The sequence below is a fragment of the Salmo salar genome, chromosome ssa19, assembly GCF_905237065.1.
Source record: "Salmo salar chromosome ssa19, Ssal_v3.1, whole genome shotgun sequence".
In the NCBI taxonomy this organism is placed as follows: Eukaryota; Metazoa; Chordata; class Actinopteri; order Salmoniformes; family Salmonidae; genus Salmo; species Salmo salar.
The window spans coordinates 2,904,341-2,924,904 of NC_059460.1; the positions used below are offsets into that span (position 1 = coordinate 2,904,341).

General features: G+C 40.6%; 1 protein-coding gene across 1 annotated transcript in view; it reads left to right on the plus strand.

Annotated features, from left to right (window-relative positions):
* LOC106578306 (semaphorin-4G) overlaps positions 1-20,564 on the plus strand; it is an 81,582-nt gene that overhangs the window by 35,232 nt on the left and 25,786 nt on the right. Inside the window, exons 3-5 of the mRNA XM_014156988.2 lie at positions 9,732-9,880; positions 10,329-10,391; positions 10,649-10,747. Of these exons, the coding sequence (XP_014012463.2) occupies positions 9,732-9,880; positions 10,329-10,391; positions 10,649-10,747 (311 nt within the window). The remainder of the gene's footprint in view (positions 1-9,731; positions 9,881-10,328; positions 10,392-10,648; positions 10,748-20,564) is intronic.

A 20,564-nucleotide genomic window follows, 5' to 3' on the forward strand; every position in this document is an offset into this window, starting at 1 on the left:
AATAAATGTAAAAAAATTATCTCCTTGAACTTGCAGTTTCATCAGTTGGGGGATTTTATTTTTTAAATTGCAGTTTCATCAGTTGGGAGATTTTATGTAGTCTATGGAGATTTTATGTAGACTAGCATACCAATCCTGAGGCATGAACCTATGCAATAGTAAGGTAAATAAATAATAAATGGCAATGTTGACCTGTAATTCACATGTATTTATTCAAGTCAGTTGTTGTGTCGAGATGAACAGACAAATCATTTAAAAATTTGTACAGAATAAAGGACAAATTACTCACAAAGATTCTAATGAGTTAACATAAACTCAATCTGGAAACAAATGTTTTGTCTCTCTCAGCCCCTAGAGTAACTCTCTGCCTTTCGTTCTTGTTGTTGTATACAGCATTTTACAATTTGTTCTCACCAGTCAGTGTTTGCAGAAAATGGCTTCTTTTAAGGTGAAATTCCTCTGGTTACAATAAAGAGGTATTGGAGTTATCCTCGGATGCTTTGATCTATCTCTTTCTCTGATGTTCCCTGGGCTTGGTTCTGACAGGATCTGAGCAGCGACAGACTTTGCGTAGATACAGTACCTGAAATAACACCAGGATAGGAGTAGTATATTGTATGCATTCACTGGGAGGTTTTGCTTGATTTACCACCGTGAGATAAAGATCTCTGCTTTCTGTTATTGCTGTGCGTGCACTGCTTTCATTGTAATATCATTCGAAACAGTCACGGTAAAAGTTTACATTCGAAATACACAGTCACACTGATACAGGCAACCACGAGCACTGCATGAGGTGAAAACCACAGTACTGCCAAAGATCACAAGCGTGATGGTAAATATGACAGACTTCACTAGTGATAGAGAGAACAGTCTTGTTTATGGTGACTGTGTGTAAACTGTTCCCAAAGGGAGGATTCACTTAAGGAAATTAAGCCACTGAGGCAGCTATGCCGATCCTTTGGTCCAAATAATCTATTTTCAGATATTTTCAGACATTTTGGAGGTTTTTGAAAATAGGAAACAGGAAATGTTGGTCCTCTGTAGGTCCGTTGGTAGAGCATGGTGCTTGCAACACCAGGATAGTAGCTTATATATCATTGATCAACTTAGCAACAGCTGACAGTATTCACCAGTGTCTACAGTGGTTAAGTCATATGACAATAAAACTTGAAAATTATTGAAACTGTTGTCCCTCCAGCACATGGAAGGGAGTGTGGGGTAAGTTGAGCCATTTTTTTATATACAGCATCAATCCAACAAGGGAAATACAGTATTCTTTCCAACAAAGATGTCTACATATGGGGGTTACGACCATCCCAGTTCTGCAGATTTTTCTGCAAAGAGACAGAATTATTCGATCATTCGTTTTGGTACTATCCACATGTAGCTTGTTTTTCGTCGCAGGGTCAGGAATGGCTTAAGAATTGCAGATTTACCTGGAGCTAACTCTGCAAATAGCGCTGCTGGGTGATTTAAAAAGTCAGAGTCAATCGATCAATAATATAATAATACTCTTAGCAACAAAAAAAAAAATGTTTTATGTATAATATGTAGAATCTATGAGAATAGAAAGGTTCAGAACTTTTGTGAAACATCACAGCACAGTTAAAAAATATATGGCAACTAGAAATCAAGACTGGATGGTGTTCAGAGATAGATGGGAGGGGTTGAGTGGAGCTGAACGCTGGGACTAAAAACAAACAAAAGATAACTATTAAAGCAATAAGGCATGAGGGTGTGTGGCATATGACGCAACACGGAGTGCCTGGATACAGCCCTTGCCCGTGGTATATTGGCCATATACCAAAAATCCCCGAGGTGCCTTATTACTATTATAAACTGGTTACCAACATAATTAAAACAGTAAAAATACATGTTTTGTCATACCCGTGGTATATGGTCTGATATACCACGGCTATCAGCATTTAGGGCTCGAACCACCCAGTTTATAATGTAAAATATACTGTGTCTGTAAAATGTATATAGTATGTACAGTTGAATTCGGAAGTTTACATACACTTAGGTTGGAGTCATTAAAACTCATTTCTCAATCACTCCACAAATGTCTTGTTAACAAACTATAGTTTTGGCAAGTCAGTTAGGACATCTACTTTGTGCATGACACAAGTAATTTTTCCAACAATTGTTTACAGACAGATTATTTCACTTATAATTCACTGTATCACAATTCCAGTGGGTCAGAAGTTTACATACACTAAGTTTACTGTGCCTTTAAACAGCTTCGAAAATTCCAGAAAATTATGTCATAGCTTTAGAAGCTTCTTATAGGCTAATTGACATCATTTGAGTCAATTGGACGTGTACCTGTGGATGTATTTCAAGGCCTACCTTCAAACTCAGTGCCTCTTTGCTTGACATCATGGGAAAACCAAAAGAAATCAGCCAAGACCTCAGAAAAAAAATTGTAGACCTCCACAAGTCTGGTTCATCCTTGGGAGCAATTTCCAAACACCTGAAGGTACCACGTTCATCTGTACAAACAATAGTACGCAAGTATAAACACCATGGGACCACACAGCTGTCATACCGCTCAGGAAGGAGACGCGTTCTGTCTCCTAGAGATGAACGTACTTTGGTGCGAAAAGTGCAAATCAATCCCAGAACAACAGCAAAGGACCTTGTGAAGATGCTGGAGGAAACAGATACAAAAGTATCTATATCCACAGTAAAACGAGTCCTATATCGTCATAACCTGAAAGGCCGCTCATCAAGGAAGAAGCCACTGCTCCAAAACCGCCATAAAAAAGCCAGACTACGGTTTGCAACTGCACATGAGGACAAAGATCATACCTTTTGGAGAAATGTCCTCTGGTCTGATGATACAAAAATATAACTGTTTGGCCGTAATGACCATTGTTATGTTTGGAGGAACAAGGGGGAGGCTTGCAAGCCAAAGAACACCGTTCAAACCGTGACGCACTGAGGAAAATGATGTGGATATATTGAAGCAACATCTCAAGACATCAGTCAGGAAGTTAAAGCTTGGTCGCCAATGGGTCTTCCAAATGGACAATGACCCCAAGCATACTTCCAAAATTATGGCAAAATGGCTTAAGGAAAACAAAGTCAAGGTATTGGAGTGGCCAACACAAAGCCCTGACCTCCATCCTATAGAACATTTGTGGGCAGAACTGAGAAAGCGTGTGCGAGCAAGGAGGCCTACAAACCTGACTCAGTTACACCAGCTCTGTCAGGAGGAACGGGCCAAAATTGACCCAACTTATTGTTGGAAGGTTGTGGAAGGCTACCCGAAACGTTTGACCCAAGTTAAACAATTTAAAGGCAATGCTACCAAATACTAATTGAGTGTATGTAAACTTCTGACCCACTGGGAATGTGATGAAAGAAATAAAAGCTGAAATAAATAGTTCTCTCTACTATTATACTGACATTTCACATTCTTAAAATAAAGTGGTGATCCTAACTGACCTAAGACAGGGAATTTGTACTTGGATTAAATGTCAGGAATTGTGAAAAACTCAGTTTAAATGTATTTGGCTAAAGTGTATGTACACTTCCGACTTCATCTGTATACGCTGGAAGTAGAATTTGGGGAGGGATGGTAGGGTTAGGGGAAAATAATATAGGAAAATATATACAAAAAACTATATGGGGGATTGGAAGTGATGCAGACAATTACATTGGTGGAAGCTACAATCTATCTGCAATATTAAAGCTGATCTACCCCTAAATTAATAAAAATGATAAAAAAGAATATTGTGTATGCTTAGAAATAATCAGAATTCATGTAAACATTCCATTTTATAAAACATAGCTTGTCTTAAAGTATTCTCTTGGCACAACTTACCCCGAGCGTGGGGTAAGCTGTGCCAAGGGACAGGGCAAGTTAAGCCTCCTACACATTTCTGTACTGAATTAAGTATTAACACTGCTTTTTTATATCATGTCTATCTTTATTTCCTAAACACACTTCAACACAATCACAATCGCTTTTTGTCTTTTAAGCATTTTAAGCATTTTCTAACACAGGCTTAGGACCTAATAAACACTTTGTACTTTTTTTGAAACACTTTTAGCATGGGCCAGACTCTGTTGTTACCTCATATCCCAGTAATAATGCCTTGCGTTACGCCTGGGAAGAAAACACTTCAATTTGATAAATTTGCCATTGGCTCAATTTACCCCAAGGCTCACTCACACTCACTCTCACACACACACACACACACACACACACACACACACACACACACACACACACACACACACACACACACACACACACACACACACACACACACACACACACACACACACACACACACAGACAGACAGATACTGAAAGAGCTTTGAGTCAGGTGAAATGGCATAGGTGCAAAGTGTGTATGTTCAGTGTACACACAGGGTGCATTCCACAATGTTAAATAGAAACCGCCCTGTCAGCTCAGATTCAACTGGCATGCTTTGTGGATTCTCATCATCGATTAACAGAGCCCAATGTGCAGCTTGTGCTGTGGGTTTAGAGCAGGAACCACAAGCCAATATATGTCTCTTTCTCTCTCCCTCTCTCTACCTGTCTTTCTCTCTTGGTCTCTGCCTATCCTGTACTCTCTCTCTCGCTCTCTCTCGCCCTCTCTCGCCCTCTCTCGCTCTCTCTCGTTCTCTCTCTCTCTCTCTCTCTCTACATCAGAAGTGCACAACTCAGGCCCACAAGTTTCCCAGTCCTGCTGGTTTGTCCCTAGAATGGGTACATGATGTCTGGAAAGTGCACGTATTGTTTCCCAGGTGGAAGCTAGCTGCTAGTTAATGTAAAAGGCATAGATGAAATCAGCAGGACTGTGACCCTCGAAGACTGGAGCTATGCTTAATAGATTCTAGTTTTTTGCGTAGTCAGGAGAAGGCGGGCCTTCCTAATACTTAAGTGTAGGGCTGTCACAATTATTGTATAATTGTGTAACCGACCTTGGTTTTTCTTGTCATAATCATTTTAATACGTTCATTGTAGGAGGGGGGATTGAACTTTATTTCCAAGTAGATTTACCCAATAAACGTTTTACATTTTTTACGTGCAGAAAGGCGGAGGAGGAGCACCAATTCCAAAAGTTCCAAGCTGTCAAAACCATTTGTTTTTGAGACAGGGTGTCACCAAAGCTGTGCTGTATTGATTAGGTATGTCATAGGTCATTTTCAAAGATGCATTATGATACATTACAAGCTTAAAAAAGAAATAAAATACAAATAAATTACAACATTTACCTTGGTCATTTGCATGACAGTTAATTGTTACCCAAAGTTTGACAATTGTGGGCATGTGTGCATGTTTGGCCTCAGGACATTGCCTTCGGAGCAGCTCATTGGTCAGGCTTCTGACAGACATCAAGGAATCTTCGCCCCCAACTGCCTTGGGTGGCGGCCATTTTGCGTCATCCTCATCATTGTCATCATGCGTGGCATGTTACGTCATATGGTCTGCCACTATTTATTTTATGTAGAATCCAAGCCACTTCTTGTGCACGCTCTTGGATGACTCATAGAATAAGTGAAAAATGAAATGTGTTTTTACATTGCCATGGGCTGTCATTGTGACTGTGCAAATAACATGATCTTAGACTGAACATAACGTTCCTGTGGGGTTCAAGTTGGGTTGTTGAGAAAGGGACAGTTATAGTGTGAGTGTGTGTCTGTCTGTCTTTCTGCGCCTGTGTGTATTTGTGTCTGTGTGCACGCACGTCTGTCGTTCTGTTTGTGTTTGGGTGTCCTGCTGTGTCATGACTGCACCTACCTCTCCTCATAACCCCCCCAGTGTGTCCTGACCTTTGAGTTGGCGAGTGGAGAAGAGATCCTCATGGCTCACTCATGGCTCTGCCTGTCTCTCTGCCTGCTTGGCTGCCTAGCTCTTTGCCTGCCTGGCTGCCTAGCTCTCTGCCTGCCTGGCTGCCTGGTGCCCTCAAGACATAGGGGGTGGGTAGTGGGTTGACACCGACTCAGTCTGGTTATAGTCATGGGTACTACTCATAGTATCACCATTGTATCCCTGAGAGACTATTTAGACTGTTTGTGTGGGGAGGGGGTCTTCAAAGAGGTTTGACAGCATATTAAAGTTACTTTACCAGTGACAACAACATGAAGTATTTGTTGTAGTAACTGGCAGTCCCAAATTCATTTTAGCCATTGCAGTCTGCGAGGGTGGTTGAGTTATTTGTAATTGTGCACCTGTCCACAGAGATGTATTGACTTTTTTGTCCAAAACTTCAGTAATGCATTTAATTACATTATTAAAGGGATTCTCCGATACGTTTGTATACTTTTCAGCCAGTAGTTCTGAAAGTAGAGCTCACGAGCCAAAAGTGGTTCCCGAAAATGGCGTACTCTGTCACATAGGTGCAGATATGTGCACCATGTCATTACTCTCTCTCCCGCTCTGCTGTGGGTGCACCATGTGCATCTTGCTAGCTGTCACTCATATGGCGAGGGGCTGAAGCTCATTGGTTGAACTGGAATTGCTAAGGGCCTGGCTCACATGGGGGAAAATGTAGGGAAAACAGCGCAGCACAGCTCCCAGAAAAACAATTGCTTTCAAACTAGGGATTTTGTGACTAATTGAGGCAAGACAATAATTCTGCATAAGGATTATGCATGTATGAACTACACATTGATACATCCAGCCCAAAGTGGGAGGTTTAAAAAATACTTAGTAGTCACCAAAGTACCGGGGCATGTCTTTAACCCTATTAGAATAACCGAATCAATCTGACTGGCGTTACTGTGTGTATAGTAAGCCTTGGCACCCTGCAAATCTATATTTTCAAGTGTCTGTATGTGTTATTGTAACAATGTTTTGACTGTTAGAAGACCAAAGACTCAAAACATTGTTTCAATATACCTCATGGGAGCATCAAATCGATGAGTCTTTTCTTTTTGCTGAATATGCACAGCACCTGCTCAAAACCATTGCATGTTTCTATGGGTTGTGCATATTGTACAGTGTCTGCGCTTCATATCCCTTGAAAAAAATACAGCAGACAAACAACACAGGGTTACACATTCATTCCTTTCTGTTTTTCCCTTAATTCATGGCAACTGATCAAACTAAATATTTTATCAGCAGTCCAGAACGTCTAAAATGGGGGCAAACTGCCCTGCCTATGAGATGTGAAAAGAGGTCATTGTTTTCATCTAGGTTGCTGCAATAATAAGATGTGGTCTTATTTAGTGATAAGACAGAAGATAATCATTTGATATAGGAGCGCTGAAAGTTAATTGATGGAGTTTGAAGATCAAGATTCCAAAGTGAGGATACGGGATAGAAAGAGAGAGAGCGATTAAGAAGGAGATGGAAGCTGACAGAGATAGCGTGAATAAGTGAGAGATGGAGAGGGAGGGATGGGCAGAAGGGGGGAGGAGGAACAATGAAAAATACACAGAGTAATGTGAGTCAGCGTGGTGCAGATGGGTATAATAATATTGCACACATCCTACCCTCCTCTCTTTTATCCTCTCCTCCCCTTGTCCTCCTCCTTTTCCTTCCTCTATCCTCCTCCCCCTCTTTTTCCTCTCCTCCTCCTTTCCCCCTCTTTCTCCCCCTTTGTTACTTTCCTCCTCCCGTCTCTTTTCTCTGGTGAATTGATGGGAGAGTGTCCCAGGCTGCTCGCAGTAATAAGGGAATTTATGTAAATTTCGTCCCGCCCATTGATTTACTGGGGACAGAGGAATGCTTGTTTCAGTCAATTTGTTACACTCCTTCACTTCTGATAGAGAGTCTTAACTGCAGCTGTGTGTGGAGCATAGGGGCAGAGTTACAATACCGGAAAAGAGAAAGAATTGGTAGAAAACACAACCTGCTATAGGGTCACAGAAACCATTGTAAAGAGAAAGTATGTGCATAATATTCCAGCTATATCACTTTAAGTACAACTTTAAGTACAGCCAGTTTCATTCTATGAGGCAAGACGTATCCCTAATACAGGAATAATACCAGACCCAACATAATGTTTTCTTATTCTGAAAAGTGGAAGCATGTCCAGTTGAAGTCGGAAGTTTACATACACCTTAGCCAAATACATTTAAAGTCATTTTTTCACAATTCTTGACATTTAATCCTAGTACAAATTCCCTGTCTTAAGTCAGTTTGGATCACCACTTTATTTTAAGAATGTGAAATGTCAGAATAATAGTAGAGAGAATGATTTATTTCAGCTTTTATTTCTTTCATCACATTCCCAGTGGGTCAGAAGTTTACATACACTCAATTAGTAGTTGGTAGCATTGCCTTTAAAATGTTTAACTTGGGTCAAATGTTTCGGGTAGCCTGCCATAACCTTCCCACAATAAGTTGGGTGAATTTTGGACCATTCCTCCTGACAGAGCTGGTGTAACTGAGTCAGGTTTGTAGGCCTCCTTGCTCACACATGGTTTTTCAGTTCTGTCCACACATTTTCCATAGGATGGAGGTCAGGGCTTTGTGATGGCCACTCCAATACCTTGACTTTGCTGTCCTTAAGCCATTTTGCCACAACTTTGGAAGTATGCTTGGGGCCATTGTCCATTTGGAAGACCCATTTGCGACCAAGCTTTAACTTCCTGACTGATGTCTTGAGATGTTGCTTCAATATATCCACATAATTTTACTCCCTCATGATGCCAGCTATTTTGTGAAGTGCACCAGTCCCTCCTGCAGCAAAGCACCCCCAAAACATGATGCTGCCACCCCCGTGCTTCATGGTTGGGATGGTGTTCTTCGGCTTGCAAGCCTCCCCCTTGTTCCTCCAAACATAACAATGGTCATTATGGCCAAACAGTTTTTGTTTCATCAGACCAGAGGACATTTCTCCAAAAAGTACGGTCTTTGTCCCCATGTGCAGTTGCAAACCGTAGTCTGGCTTTTTTATGGCGGTTTTGGAGCAGTGGCTTCTTCCTTGATGAGCGGCCTTTCAGGTTATGTCGATATAGGACTCATTGTACTGTGGATATACATACTTTTGTACCCGTTTCCTCCAGCATCTTCACAAGGTCCTTTGCTGTTGTTCTGGGATTGATTTGCACTTTTCGTACCAAAGTACATTCATCTCTAGGAGACAAAATGCATCTCCTTCCTGAGCGGTATGACAGCTGTGTGGTCCCATGGTGTTTATACTTGCGTACTATTGTTTGTACAGATGAACGTGGTACCTTCAGGTGTTTGGAAATCGCTCCCAAGGATGAACCAGACTTGTGGAGGTCTAAAATTTTTTTCTGTGGTCTTGACTGATTTCTTTTGATTTCCCCATGATGTCAAGCAAAGAGGCACTGAGTTTGAAGGTAGGCCTTGAAATACATCCACAGGTACACGTCCACGTTGACTCAAATGATGTCAATTAGCCTATCAGAAGCTTATAAAGCTATGACATCATTTTCTGGAATTTTCAAAGCTGTTTAAAGGCAGAGTCAACTGGAATTGTGATACAGTGAATTATAAGTTAAATAATCTGTCTGTAAACAATTGTTGGAAGAATTCCTTGTGTCATGCCAAAAGTAGATGTCCTTGACTTGCCAAAACTATAGTTTGTTAACAAGAAATTTGTGGAGTGATTGAAAAACGAGTTTTAATGATTCCAACCTTCACTTTATGTAAACTTCCGACTTCAACTGTACATGTGCTTAGCAGTAGTAATAGTAATTATAGATTTTTCCAGTACCAAAACCATTCTGTGACTTTATTTGACCATTTGAAAAATTGCCCCAAAGTCTCAGTAAGTTTGTGTGTTTGTTTTCAGGCTTGCTGGGTTGCCAGCGGTTCAGCAGCCCATCTCAGAACTACAGCACACTGCTACTGGAGGAGGACAATGGGGTGCTGTATGTAGGGGCCAGGGGGGCTCTCTACGCCCTGGACACCACCAACATCTCTACACCTGGCAATCTCACGGTGAGTACCAGCCAGGATGCTAACTTTCCGTTTCGATGGGCAACAAAGTTGTATTGTATTATAACTGGTTAACTGGTTAGCTGGTACAGCACAACATATCATATAACCGATATGTCCGGTATGCAAAACTAACCCTATTTCACAAATCTTTTTCTCCTTCACAAATCTTTTTCTCTTTCACAACTTTTAAACAGGACAGGCTGATAATAGCCTTAAGTAGATTCAGTAAATCCTATTATAGGTACATTTTTTGCAGTGTGAGTATTGGATTAAATGTAGGGGGCAAGTTTACTCACGGGCCAATAGAATAGATTAAAACACAATGATGTAGTTGATGGGAGTAACTGGAGTATTAAAATGGAGTATTCACTGGAGTATTGAAATATTGCCATGGTACACTGTCCCATGCTCCCACTGAGTGGTCATTATTGTCTCCCGATGTTTGCAGATTGATTGGGAAGCTTCGGCAGAGCAGAAGAAGCAGTGTCTCAACAAAGGAAAAGACAATCAGGTATAACCAATGGCGTGTAGCACCCGCTGCTCAACATACAAACTCTCTCTCTCTCTCTCTCTCTCTCTCTCTCTCTCTCTCTCTCTCTCTCTGCTTCTGACTCTCTCTCTTTATTAGATGGCCCTATCTAGTATAACAATTTTGTGGTGTTGTTATTATAATGTATTCCTGATCAAGGAGTCAAGCGAATGTGTTAGCCTTCAAGATTAGGTTGATGTTATATAGATAGTAACCATACTGTTGTGTCTCTCCTACAGACAGATTGTTACAATCACATCCGCTTCCTGCAGAGGTACAATGAGACTCACCTGTACGTGTGTGGCACGCACGCCTTCAGGCCCCTCTGTGCTTACATAGTAAGAGCTGTCCTTCCTTTTGCTGGGGATTTCCTGGTTTACATTCCGGCTCCCAACAAACTGCCCATAGAGCCCCACTGTGGACAGGTCATAATACCCATAAAACCTAGTGGTCAAACACGGAAATGGTTCCGAACGTTTTTTCACCATCCATTTTTCCCAAAGGGGATCTTAGAACCACTTCAAACAAGGTCTGTGTTTCATGTAGGCTTTCCCTGGCGTGACGTTTTGATAAAAGCGTAAATCTCTCTCGGACAAATGCTAATTCGTATCAAATGAGACATCCTGCAACACTACAAATCCCTGCAAGCTCCTGCACGTCATCTCTAGTTGACACATTTGCTGTCAGCTAGCTGGCTACTAGCTTTCTTGATCCAAAATGAAAGATATATTGAACATTTTCATTTACTGTTCCATATTTTATTTAACTAATATTTGTTGTCTTATTTATGCATTTGGTCTTGTGTCTTGAACATAATAGTAACCTAGTAGCAGTCAGATATTTACAATGTGCTACGAATTCTAGGCCAGATTTTTGCAAAGAAGCTAGCTAGCTTCCTAGATTAAATTAGCAACACACCCTTAATTTACCAGATCATCTTCTCCTTCAGCCAGTGGCAGTCTATATTTAATCCCTTATAATTTCTGCTAACTATATGAACGAGGTGAAATCTATTTCAATTCATGGTGTCAGAATGCACTGCTGTATTAAAGCAATTCAGATCTAACTTGTTGCAGATTGAAAACCAGATGAAGTCATTGCAGAATGCATCCATAATCACCAATGAATAAGCATATTTATTTGACAAGAATAACCCTAGTCACCCATCAATCACGTCAAACACCTGAACTCCAGCAATTACATCAATGAAATAAATCAAAATAGTAAACAATGCATACATATGCCTTTCATACATAACATATAAACATCTGACTTGAAGTAGAAATTACATTATTTATTCATCAATGCCAGGATCCTGGGACATCGAAGAGCACAATATTAATTATTATTACTAACTTATCCGAGAGCGCACAGATTCTTCTGCTTTTCCATTTTAGGAATTAGACCAGCACAAATAACAAAATGTAAAACAGCATATTGTGATTTTTGGAGGGTGAGTTACAAATGGAGAAACAACTGGGTGTGTAAGGTATATATAATATAAAATACTAGCTCAACACCAGCAGAATGAGAAACAGACTCAAAACAAGGAAGCCATGCCTACAAGCAGCTGTATCAAGACCCTTCTTGTCAATTTAACAGGTCCATGTTGCTGCTGTCAATTGTGACCAGCACATTTAACACTGCATTCAGTCTGAACTCCAGAATAAGCAGAAGGGCATTACACAGGCGAAAAAAAGGTAGCAGAAACAGTACACCACAGCACTTTAAAAATGATGTAATCAAATGAAAGTAGTAGTGAAGGAAGCAGCATAGGGAAATTGGGCGAAGCTAGGGTGGGTTTATAGAGATACGATGGAGAGTTGCGAAGTTGAGGGACCATCGGGCATAAAAGGCATAGTCTGGAATAAGGGCTAGCTAGAGGGATGGTTGGTCATGGAATAAACATAAAATGGGGTGCTGGCGTGTTTCTGCACCACTTTTAGGTCATTATCATAAAAATCCGGCCAATGTCCAGTTATAATCGAGGTCTCAGCGTTGTCCATCGTAGTCATTCTGTCAGTTGCAGCATTCATATCATGGTCATTGTGTGTATGTGAATCACAACATTAAAGACGATGAGTGATCACAGCATTTCAACAAATTGAGCCATACACAATATAACTTAAGGCCAGTCACCACAGAATGAAACGACATTTTTGCATCTACCTTCAATTTTGAAATTTGTTGGTATTTTGGTCCATTTAGTATTTTCAAAAAGTAAACATGAAAATGACAAGAACTTGATGAAAATGTATATTTTCTTAAGTTTATCGTACTACATTCATCAACATTTTAATGAATTTGAAACACTTAAATGGACAAACATCAATGATTTCAAATCTCACTACATTAAATGACACATCATTTAAAAGGCCATTACATAGAGATTGTTACAAACTGGACTTTATTTAGTAACTTACTTTGAACAGATGGTTATTGGGTCACAGAGGGGTTGGGTTAAATGCGGAAGACACATTTCAGTTGAATACATTCAGTTGGACAACTGACTAGGCAACTAGGTTGCCCTTTCTCTTTGTCCTTTCTAAATAGGCATTTGGTAGTCTAAAGTCAGTGTACTTGTCTTTAACTGCAATTTCCCGAAAGGTAGACTCTTCCCTGCTCTGGACAAGTCCCATCATGGAGTGTCTTAACAAAATTAAATCAAAATATTTAGGCTGACTTCATCCAATGTCCTGAAAAATGGATTTGCGCGATATGGAAATAATTACATATTTAATGAGATATCACCTCATTTGCATATTTTAATAACATATTTAATATAAAATACTCATACATTTGTGTCTACATTTAATTGGTAAAAGTTGATTGTGATATGATTAAGGGGGAAAAAGTACCCTATGAGGGTGTGGTGCCTGGCCTTAAGCATTGAAGACAGCATTTTGTTGACACTGTCAATCAATCAATCAAATGTATTTATAATGCCCTTCTTACATCAGCTGATGTCACAAAGTGCTGTACAGAAACCCAGCCTAAAACCCCAAACAGCAAGCAATGCAGGTGTAGAAGCACGGTGGCTAGGAAAAACTCCCTAGAAAGGCCAGAACCTAGGAAGAAACCTAGAGAGGAACCAGGCTATAAGGGGTGACCAGTCCTCTTCTGGCTGTGCCGGGTGGAGATTATAACAGAACATGGCCAAGATGTTCAAATGTTCATTGATGACCAGCGGGGTCAAATAATAATAATCACAGTGGTTGTCGATGGTGCAACAGGTCAGCACCTTAGGAGTAAATGTCAGTTGGCTTTTCATAGCCGATCATTCAGAGTATCTCTGCCGCTCCTGCTGTCTCTAGAGAGTTGAAAACAGCAGGTCTGGGACAGGTAGCACGTCCGGTGAACAGGTCAGGGTTCCATAGCCGCAGGCAGAACAGTTGAAACTGGAGCAGCAGCATGGCCAGGTGGACTGGGGACAGCAAGGAGTCATCAGGTCAGGTAGTCCTAAGGCATGGTCCTAGGGCTCAGGTCCTCCGAGAGAGAGAAAGAGAGAATTAGAGAGCATACTTAAATTCACACAGGACACCGGATAAGACAGGAGAAATACTCCAGATATATCCGGTGGACTCCTGTCTTATCCGGTGTCCTGTGTGAATTTAAGTATGCTCTCTAATTCTCTCTCTCTCGGAGTTTCAACTGTTCTGCCTGCGGCAACGGAACCCTGACCTGTTCACCGGACGTGACCCTAGCCCCCCGACACATAAACTACTGCAGGCTGAGACAGGAGAGGTCGGGAGACACTGTGACCCCATCCGACGATACCCCCGGACATGGCCAAAAATGCAGGATATAACCCCACCCACTTTGCCAAAGCACAGGCCCCACACCATTAGAGGGATAACTTCAACCACCAACTTACCATCCTGAGACAAGGCCGAGTATAGCCCACAAAGATCTCCGCCACGGCACAACCCAAGGGGGGGCGCCATCCCGGACAGGAAGATCATGTCAGTGACTCAATCCACTCAAGTGACGCACCCCTCCTAGTGACGGCATGGAAGAGCACCAGTAAGCCAGTGACTCAGAAACCTGTAATAGGGTTAGAGGCAGAGAATCCCAGTGGAGAGAGGGGAACCGGCCAGGCAGAGACAGCAAGGCCGGTTCGTTGCTCCAATGCCTTTCCGTTCACCTTCACAGTCTTGGGCCAGACTACACTTAATCATAGGACCTACTGAAGAGATGAGTCTTCAATAAAGACTTAAAGGTTGAGACCGAGTCTGCGTCTCTCACATGGGTAGGCAGACCATTCCATAAAAATTGAGCTCTATAGGAGAAAGCCCTGCCTCCAGCTGTTTGCTTAGAAATTCTAGGGACAGTAAGGAGGCCTGCGTCTTGTGACCGTAACATACGTGTAGGTATGTACGGCAGGACCAAATCAGAAAGATAGGTAGGAGCAAGCCCATGTAATGCTTTGTAGGTTAACTAGCAGTAAAACCTTGAAATCAGCCCTGAAGCCAGTGTAGAGAGGCTAGCACTGGAGTAATATGATCCAATTTTTTGGGTTCTAGTCAAGATTCTAGCAGCCGTGTTTAGCACTAACTGAAGTGTATTTAGTACTTTATCCGGGTAACCAGAAAGTAGAGCATTGCAGTAGTCTAACCTAGAAGTGACAAAAGCATGGACTATGTATGCTGTGTGTGAATGACGAAAGAATCTTACCCTAGCTGGAGTTCCATTTGAGTGTGTGTGGTCACTTAGGCCTGCACATCAACCGATACTGGGACCATTGAAGACTTTGGATACATGCTCTCAAAGTGCTGCTTGAATGTCTTCGGGTCTGCGTCGATAAAGGTCAAGTACAAAATGAAGTAAGTTAACAATCTGTGGCTAAGATTGAATTCAAAGTTGACACAAATGATAAACTAAGCAATACGATACAACAAATTACTACACATATGAAAGACCACAAAGGCCAGTACATTAGCTTACAAATAGATAGGACAATCCATTTCAAAACACTCTACAACACCGTTCAAATTGACACAAACGCAGAACAACGCCAAATTCATGAGAAGTTGAATGGATTAGAAAAAGCTATAAAGGACAATCAAAATCCATTGGACTCCCCAATTACTGACCAGGAGCTCTATAAGAAACTTCAGGCTCTCAAATTTAAAAAAGCATGCGGACCTGATGGCATCCTAAATGAGATGCTCAAAATCACTAGTGCAAAATTTCAATTGGCTATATTAAAACTGTTTAATTTGATCCTGAGTGTAGGTTATTTCCCTGACATCTGGAATCAAGGACTCATAACCCCAATCTTTAAGAACGGAGACAAATTTGACCCTAACAATTACAGAGGCATTTGTGTGAACAGTAACCTGGGGAAGGTTTTCTGTAGTATCATCAATGTAAGAGTTCTAAACTTCCTTAATAAGCACAATGTCTTGAGTAAAAGCCAAATTGGATTTATACCAAAACATCGCACAACTGATCATATTTACGCCTTACACACCCTGATAGATAAACATGTCCACCAAAATAATACCAAAATATACGCTTGCTTTATCGACTTCCAAAAAGCATTTGATTCTATTTGGCATACAGGACTGTTCTACAAAGTTATTGAAAGTGGTGTAGGGGGTAAAACATATGACATAATTAAATCAATGTATACTGGCAATACGTGCAGCATTAAAATTGGTAAGAAAAAAAAAGAATTCTTTAACCAGGGGCAGGGCCTTCGTCAGGGTTGCAATCTGAGCCCTGCACTCTTCAATATTACATTAACCAATTGGCCACTATTCTAGAAAAATCCTCAGCCCCTGGTGTTAGTCTCCACAATTCAGAAGTTAAATGCCTACTCTTCGCAGATGACCTATGCCTGCTGTCACCCACAGCACATGGCCTACAGCAGAGCCTGGACCTGCTAGAGCAGTACTGCCAGACCTGGGCCCTGGCAGTAAACCCCAAAAAGACTAAAATAATGATTTTCCAGAGAAGATCCAGATCTCAGGGAATTAGACCAAAGTTCTCAATTGGTACAAAATATATAGAGTACTGTACACACTACAATTACTTAGGTTTAAAAATAAGCTCAACTGGACACCTTAATGAGGCAGTGAATGAACTGAGAGAGAAAGCACGCAGGGCATTCTATGCCATTAAAAAGCTAATTCAAATTGAAATACCTATTAAAATTTGGCTAAAACTAATTGAATATGTCATTGAACCAATTGCACTTTATGGCAGCGAGGTGTGGGGTCCACTTGCAAAACAAGATTTCATAAAATGGGACAAACACCCCATTGAAACCCTACATGCAGAGTTCTGTAAGATTCTCCTACATGTCCAGAGGAAAACTACAAACAATGCATGCAGGGCAGAATTAGGCCAATATCCACTAATAATAAAAACTCAAAAAAGAGCAATTAAGTTTTGGAAACATCTAAAATACAGTGACCCCCTCTCATATCATTACCAAGCCCTGCAATGCCAAGAGCTGAGCAAAGAAAAGAGTCCCCTCATCCAGCTGGTCCTGGGGCTGAGTTCACAAACCTGTTCTACTAACACAATGAAGCCTCAGGACCAGAACATCCAATCAATCAGAATAAACCAAATTACAACACAGTCAAAACAAAACTACATTGCTTATTGGGAAACACAAGCACAAACACAAAGCAAAATGCAGTGCTATCTGGCCCTAAATCGACAGTACACTATGGCTAAATATCTGACCATGGTTACTGATCAAAACCTTAGAAAAACCTTGACAAAGTACAGGCTCAGTGAGCACAGCCTTGCCATTGAGAAGGGTAGACACAGGAAAACCTGGCTCCCTGTAGAGGAAAGGCTGTGAAACCACTGCACAACAGCAGAACCTGAGACGGAGCTGCATTTCCTGACAAAATGTAAAAAATATAAAACAATTAGAGAGTGTCATTTCCCAAAATTTGAAACCCTTATTCAAGGTTTTAAAGACCTCTCTGATGAGGATAGGCTACCCGTCCTGTTGGGGGAGGACGCAGAGAGCTGTGTGTTGGCAGCGCACTACATTGCTGCCTGCCATAAGATGAGGGACAGTGTCTCACAGACCAATAAACCTGCACATGTCCTCTACTGTATGCTTATTGTTATTGTTCAATGTGTTGGTTATTTTGACCCTTGGTTATTGTTGTTACTGTTGTCCCGTTTACTTTATTTTTTATATTGTAAATATACAAAATAAGCTTTGGCAATATGTACATTGTTACGTCATGCCAATAAAGCGAATTGAATTGAATTGAATTGATAGGACAGGGCAGGTGTGGACCAGTGATGCCTTGGCTGCAGTCTTCTGGTCTGCAGCTGCTCCCTTCATCTTTGCAACCACCGCCTTGGCATCAGTCAACAAGTTCAACTTGAGAGTGGAGCATGCGTTATATATCAATGCCATCTACAGTATATGAATCCACATCTGATTACAAAGCATACCTGATTACAAATCATAGCCTATCGCTGTGATTTGTTATGTTGATTATCAGGTGTTAGAGCTGGGCTGGGACAAAACCCTTCACACACTCCTGCTCATCTGGACTTCCTGCAATGACTGAAATATTACAGGAAGTTGAAACAGCATTCCTAGTGGAGGTGATAAGACTCAGGCTCACCCATTGGTTCTGGAATAATGTTGGCAATTTGGCATCAATAACATGACAGTAATTCTACCTCAAAAACAAATGTGTACCAATACCAATTAATTTAAATCCCACCAATGCAAATAGGACTAAATAAGGTTACATTACCTTTCCTTGTAGCTATACTAATAATCTGCTGTCCAGAGGGTAACAGCAAACAGATCAATGTCTTCCTGCAGTAAAGTAAGCACACTGTTGCCTCAAGACTAGCTAGATTACAGGTATTGTGTAAATTCAAAACTTGCCCTAGACAGTTCACAGAATTGTCAATTTAAACAAATTTACCCAATTTACTCATTACTAAATTTAGCTAACATTAGATTCTTACCTTTGCCCCGATTTGGCAGTCTCGTCCAGATCATCATGGCCCTGGTGAGTGATGTGAACCTTGAGACAGGCATTTGTAGTTCTGTATGATAGCCACATTAGCAGCTAATTAATGTTTCATTTATGGGGAATAAATACAGGGTTTATATATTGATAAAAGTCACGTTGTCCTAGATAGATTTACACGTTTGTCAAAACATCACACCAGGTAGTGGTGCAAAGTACTTAAGTAAAAATACTTTAAAGTACTACTTTAGTAGTTTTTGGGGTATCTGTACTTTACTTTACTATTTATAATTTTGACAACTTTTACTTTTACTTCACTATATTCCTAAAGAAAATTATGTACTTTTTACTCCATACATTTTCCCTAACACCCAAAAGTACTCATTACATTTTGAATGCTTACCAGGACAGGAAAATGGTCACACACTTATCAAGTTTACATCCCTGGTCAATTTCTACTGCCTCTGATCTGGAGGACTCACTAAACACAAATGCTAAGTTGATAAGGGATGTCAGTGTTGGAGTGTGCCCATGGCTATCTGTAAATGAAAAAAAAGAAAATTATGCGGTCTGATTTGCTAAATATAAGGAATTTGAAATGATTTATACTTGTACTTTTACTTTTGATACTTAAGTATATTTTAGCAATTACATTTACTTTTGATACTTAACTATATTTAAAACCAAATACTTTGACTTTTACTCAAGTATAATTTTACTGGGTGACTTTTACTAAGTAATTTTCTATTAAGGTATCTTCACTTTTACTCAAGTATGACAGTTTACTCAAGTATGACTTTGGGTACTTTTTCGACCACTGAAGCCAGGGTAAGCCTACACAAAAGGGGCGGCAGGTAGCCTAGTGGTTAGAGCGTTTGACTTGTAACTGAAAGGTTGCAAGATCGAATCCCTGAGCTGACAAGGTAAAAATCTGTCGTTCTACCCCTGAACAAGGCAGTTAACCCACTGGTCCTAGGCTGTCATTGAACATAAGAATTTTTTACTTCTCTAGGGTAAGGGGCAGTATTTTCACGGCCGGATGAAAAACGTACCCAAATTAAACGGCCTACTACTCGGGCCCAGGAACTAGAATATGCATATTATTAGTAGATTCGGATAGAAAACACTCTGAAGTTTCTAAAACTGTTTGAATGATGTCTGTGAGTATAACAGAACTCATATGGCAGGCAAAAACCTGAGAAAAATCCAACCAGGAAGTGGGAAATCTGGTGCTTGTAGTCTTTTCAAGTCATTGCCTATCTAACACACAGTGACTTGGGGTTCATTTTGCACTTCCTAAGGCTTCCACTAGATGTCAACAGTCTTTAGAACCTAGTTTCAGGCTTTTGCAGTGAACAGAGAGCGAACAAGAAGGCCGGGAAGTTGGTGACTCAGAAAATGACCTGAGTTCATTGGCGCGCGTTCAAGTGATGAGATAGCTGTGTTCCAAAACGTTTTTCAAGAATCGTCCGGTTGGAATATTATTGTATAAGTTTTATGTTAAAAAGGCCCTAAAGATTGATGCTATACAACGTTTGACATGTTTCAACGAACATAAATGTAATTTTTTTTTAAACTTTTCGTCGTGGAATGTTGGGCGCGCTTCCTACATTTGGAGTCGCTTACTGAACGCGCAAACAACAAGGAGGTATTTGGACATAAATTATGGACTTTATCGAACAAAACAACATTTATTGTGGACCTGGGATTCCTGGAAGTGCCTTCTCATGAAGATCATCAAAGGTAAGTGAATATTTATAATGCTATTTATGATTTTAGATGACTCCAAAATGGCGGGTATCTGTATTGCCTGGTGTATGTTTCTGAGCGCCGTACTCAGATTATTGCAATGTGTGCTTTCCCCGTGAAGCTTTTTTGAAAGCTGTCACAGCGGTTGCATAAAGGAGATGGTTATCTATAATTCTTTGAATAACAGTTGAAGATTTTATCAACGTTTATGATGAGTATTTTTGTAAATTGTTGTGCTGATTCACCGACAGTATTGGAGGCGAAATATTTTCTGAACATCACGCGCCAATGTAAAATGCTGTTTTTGGATATAAATATGAACTTTATTTAACAGAACATACATGTATTGTGTAACATTGAGTCCTAGGAGTGTCATCTGATGAAGATCGTCAAAGGTTAGTGCTTAATTTTAGCTGAATTTCTGGTATTTGTGACCCCT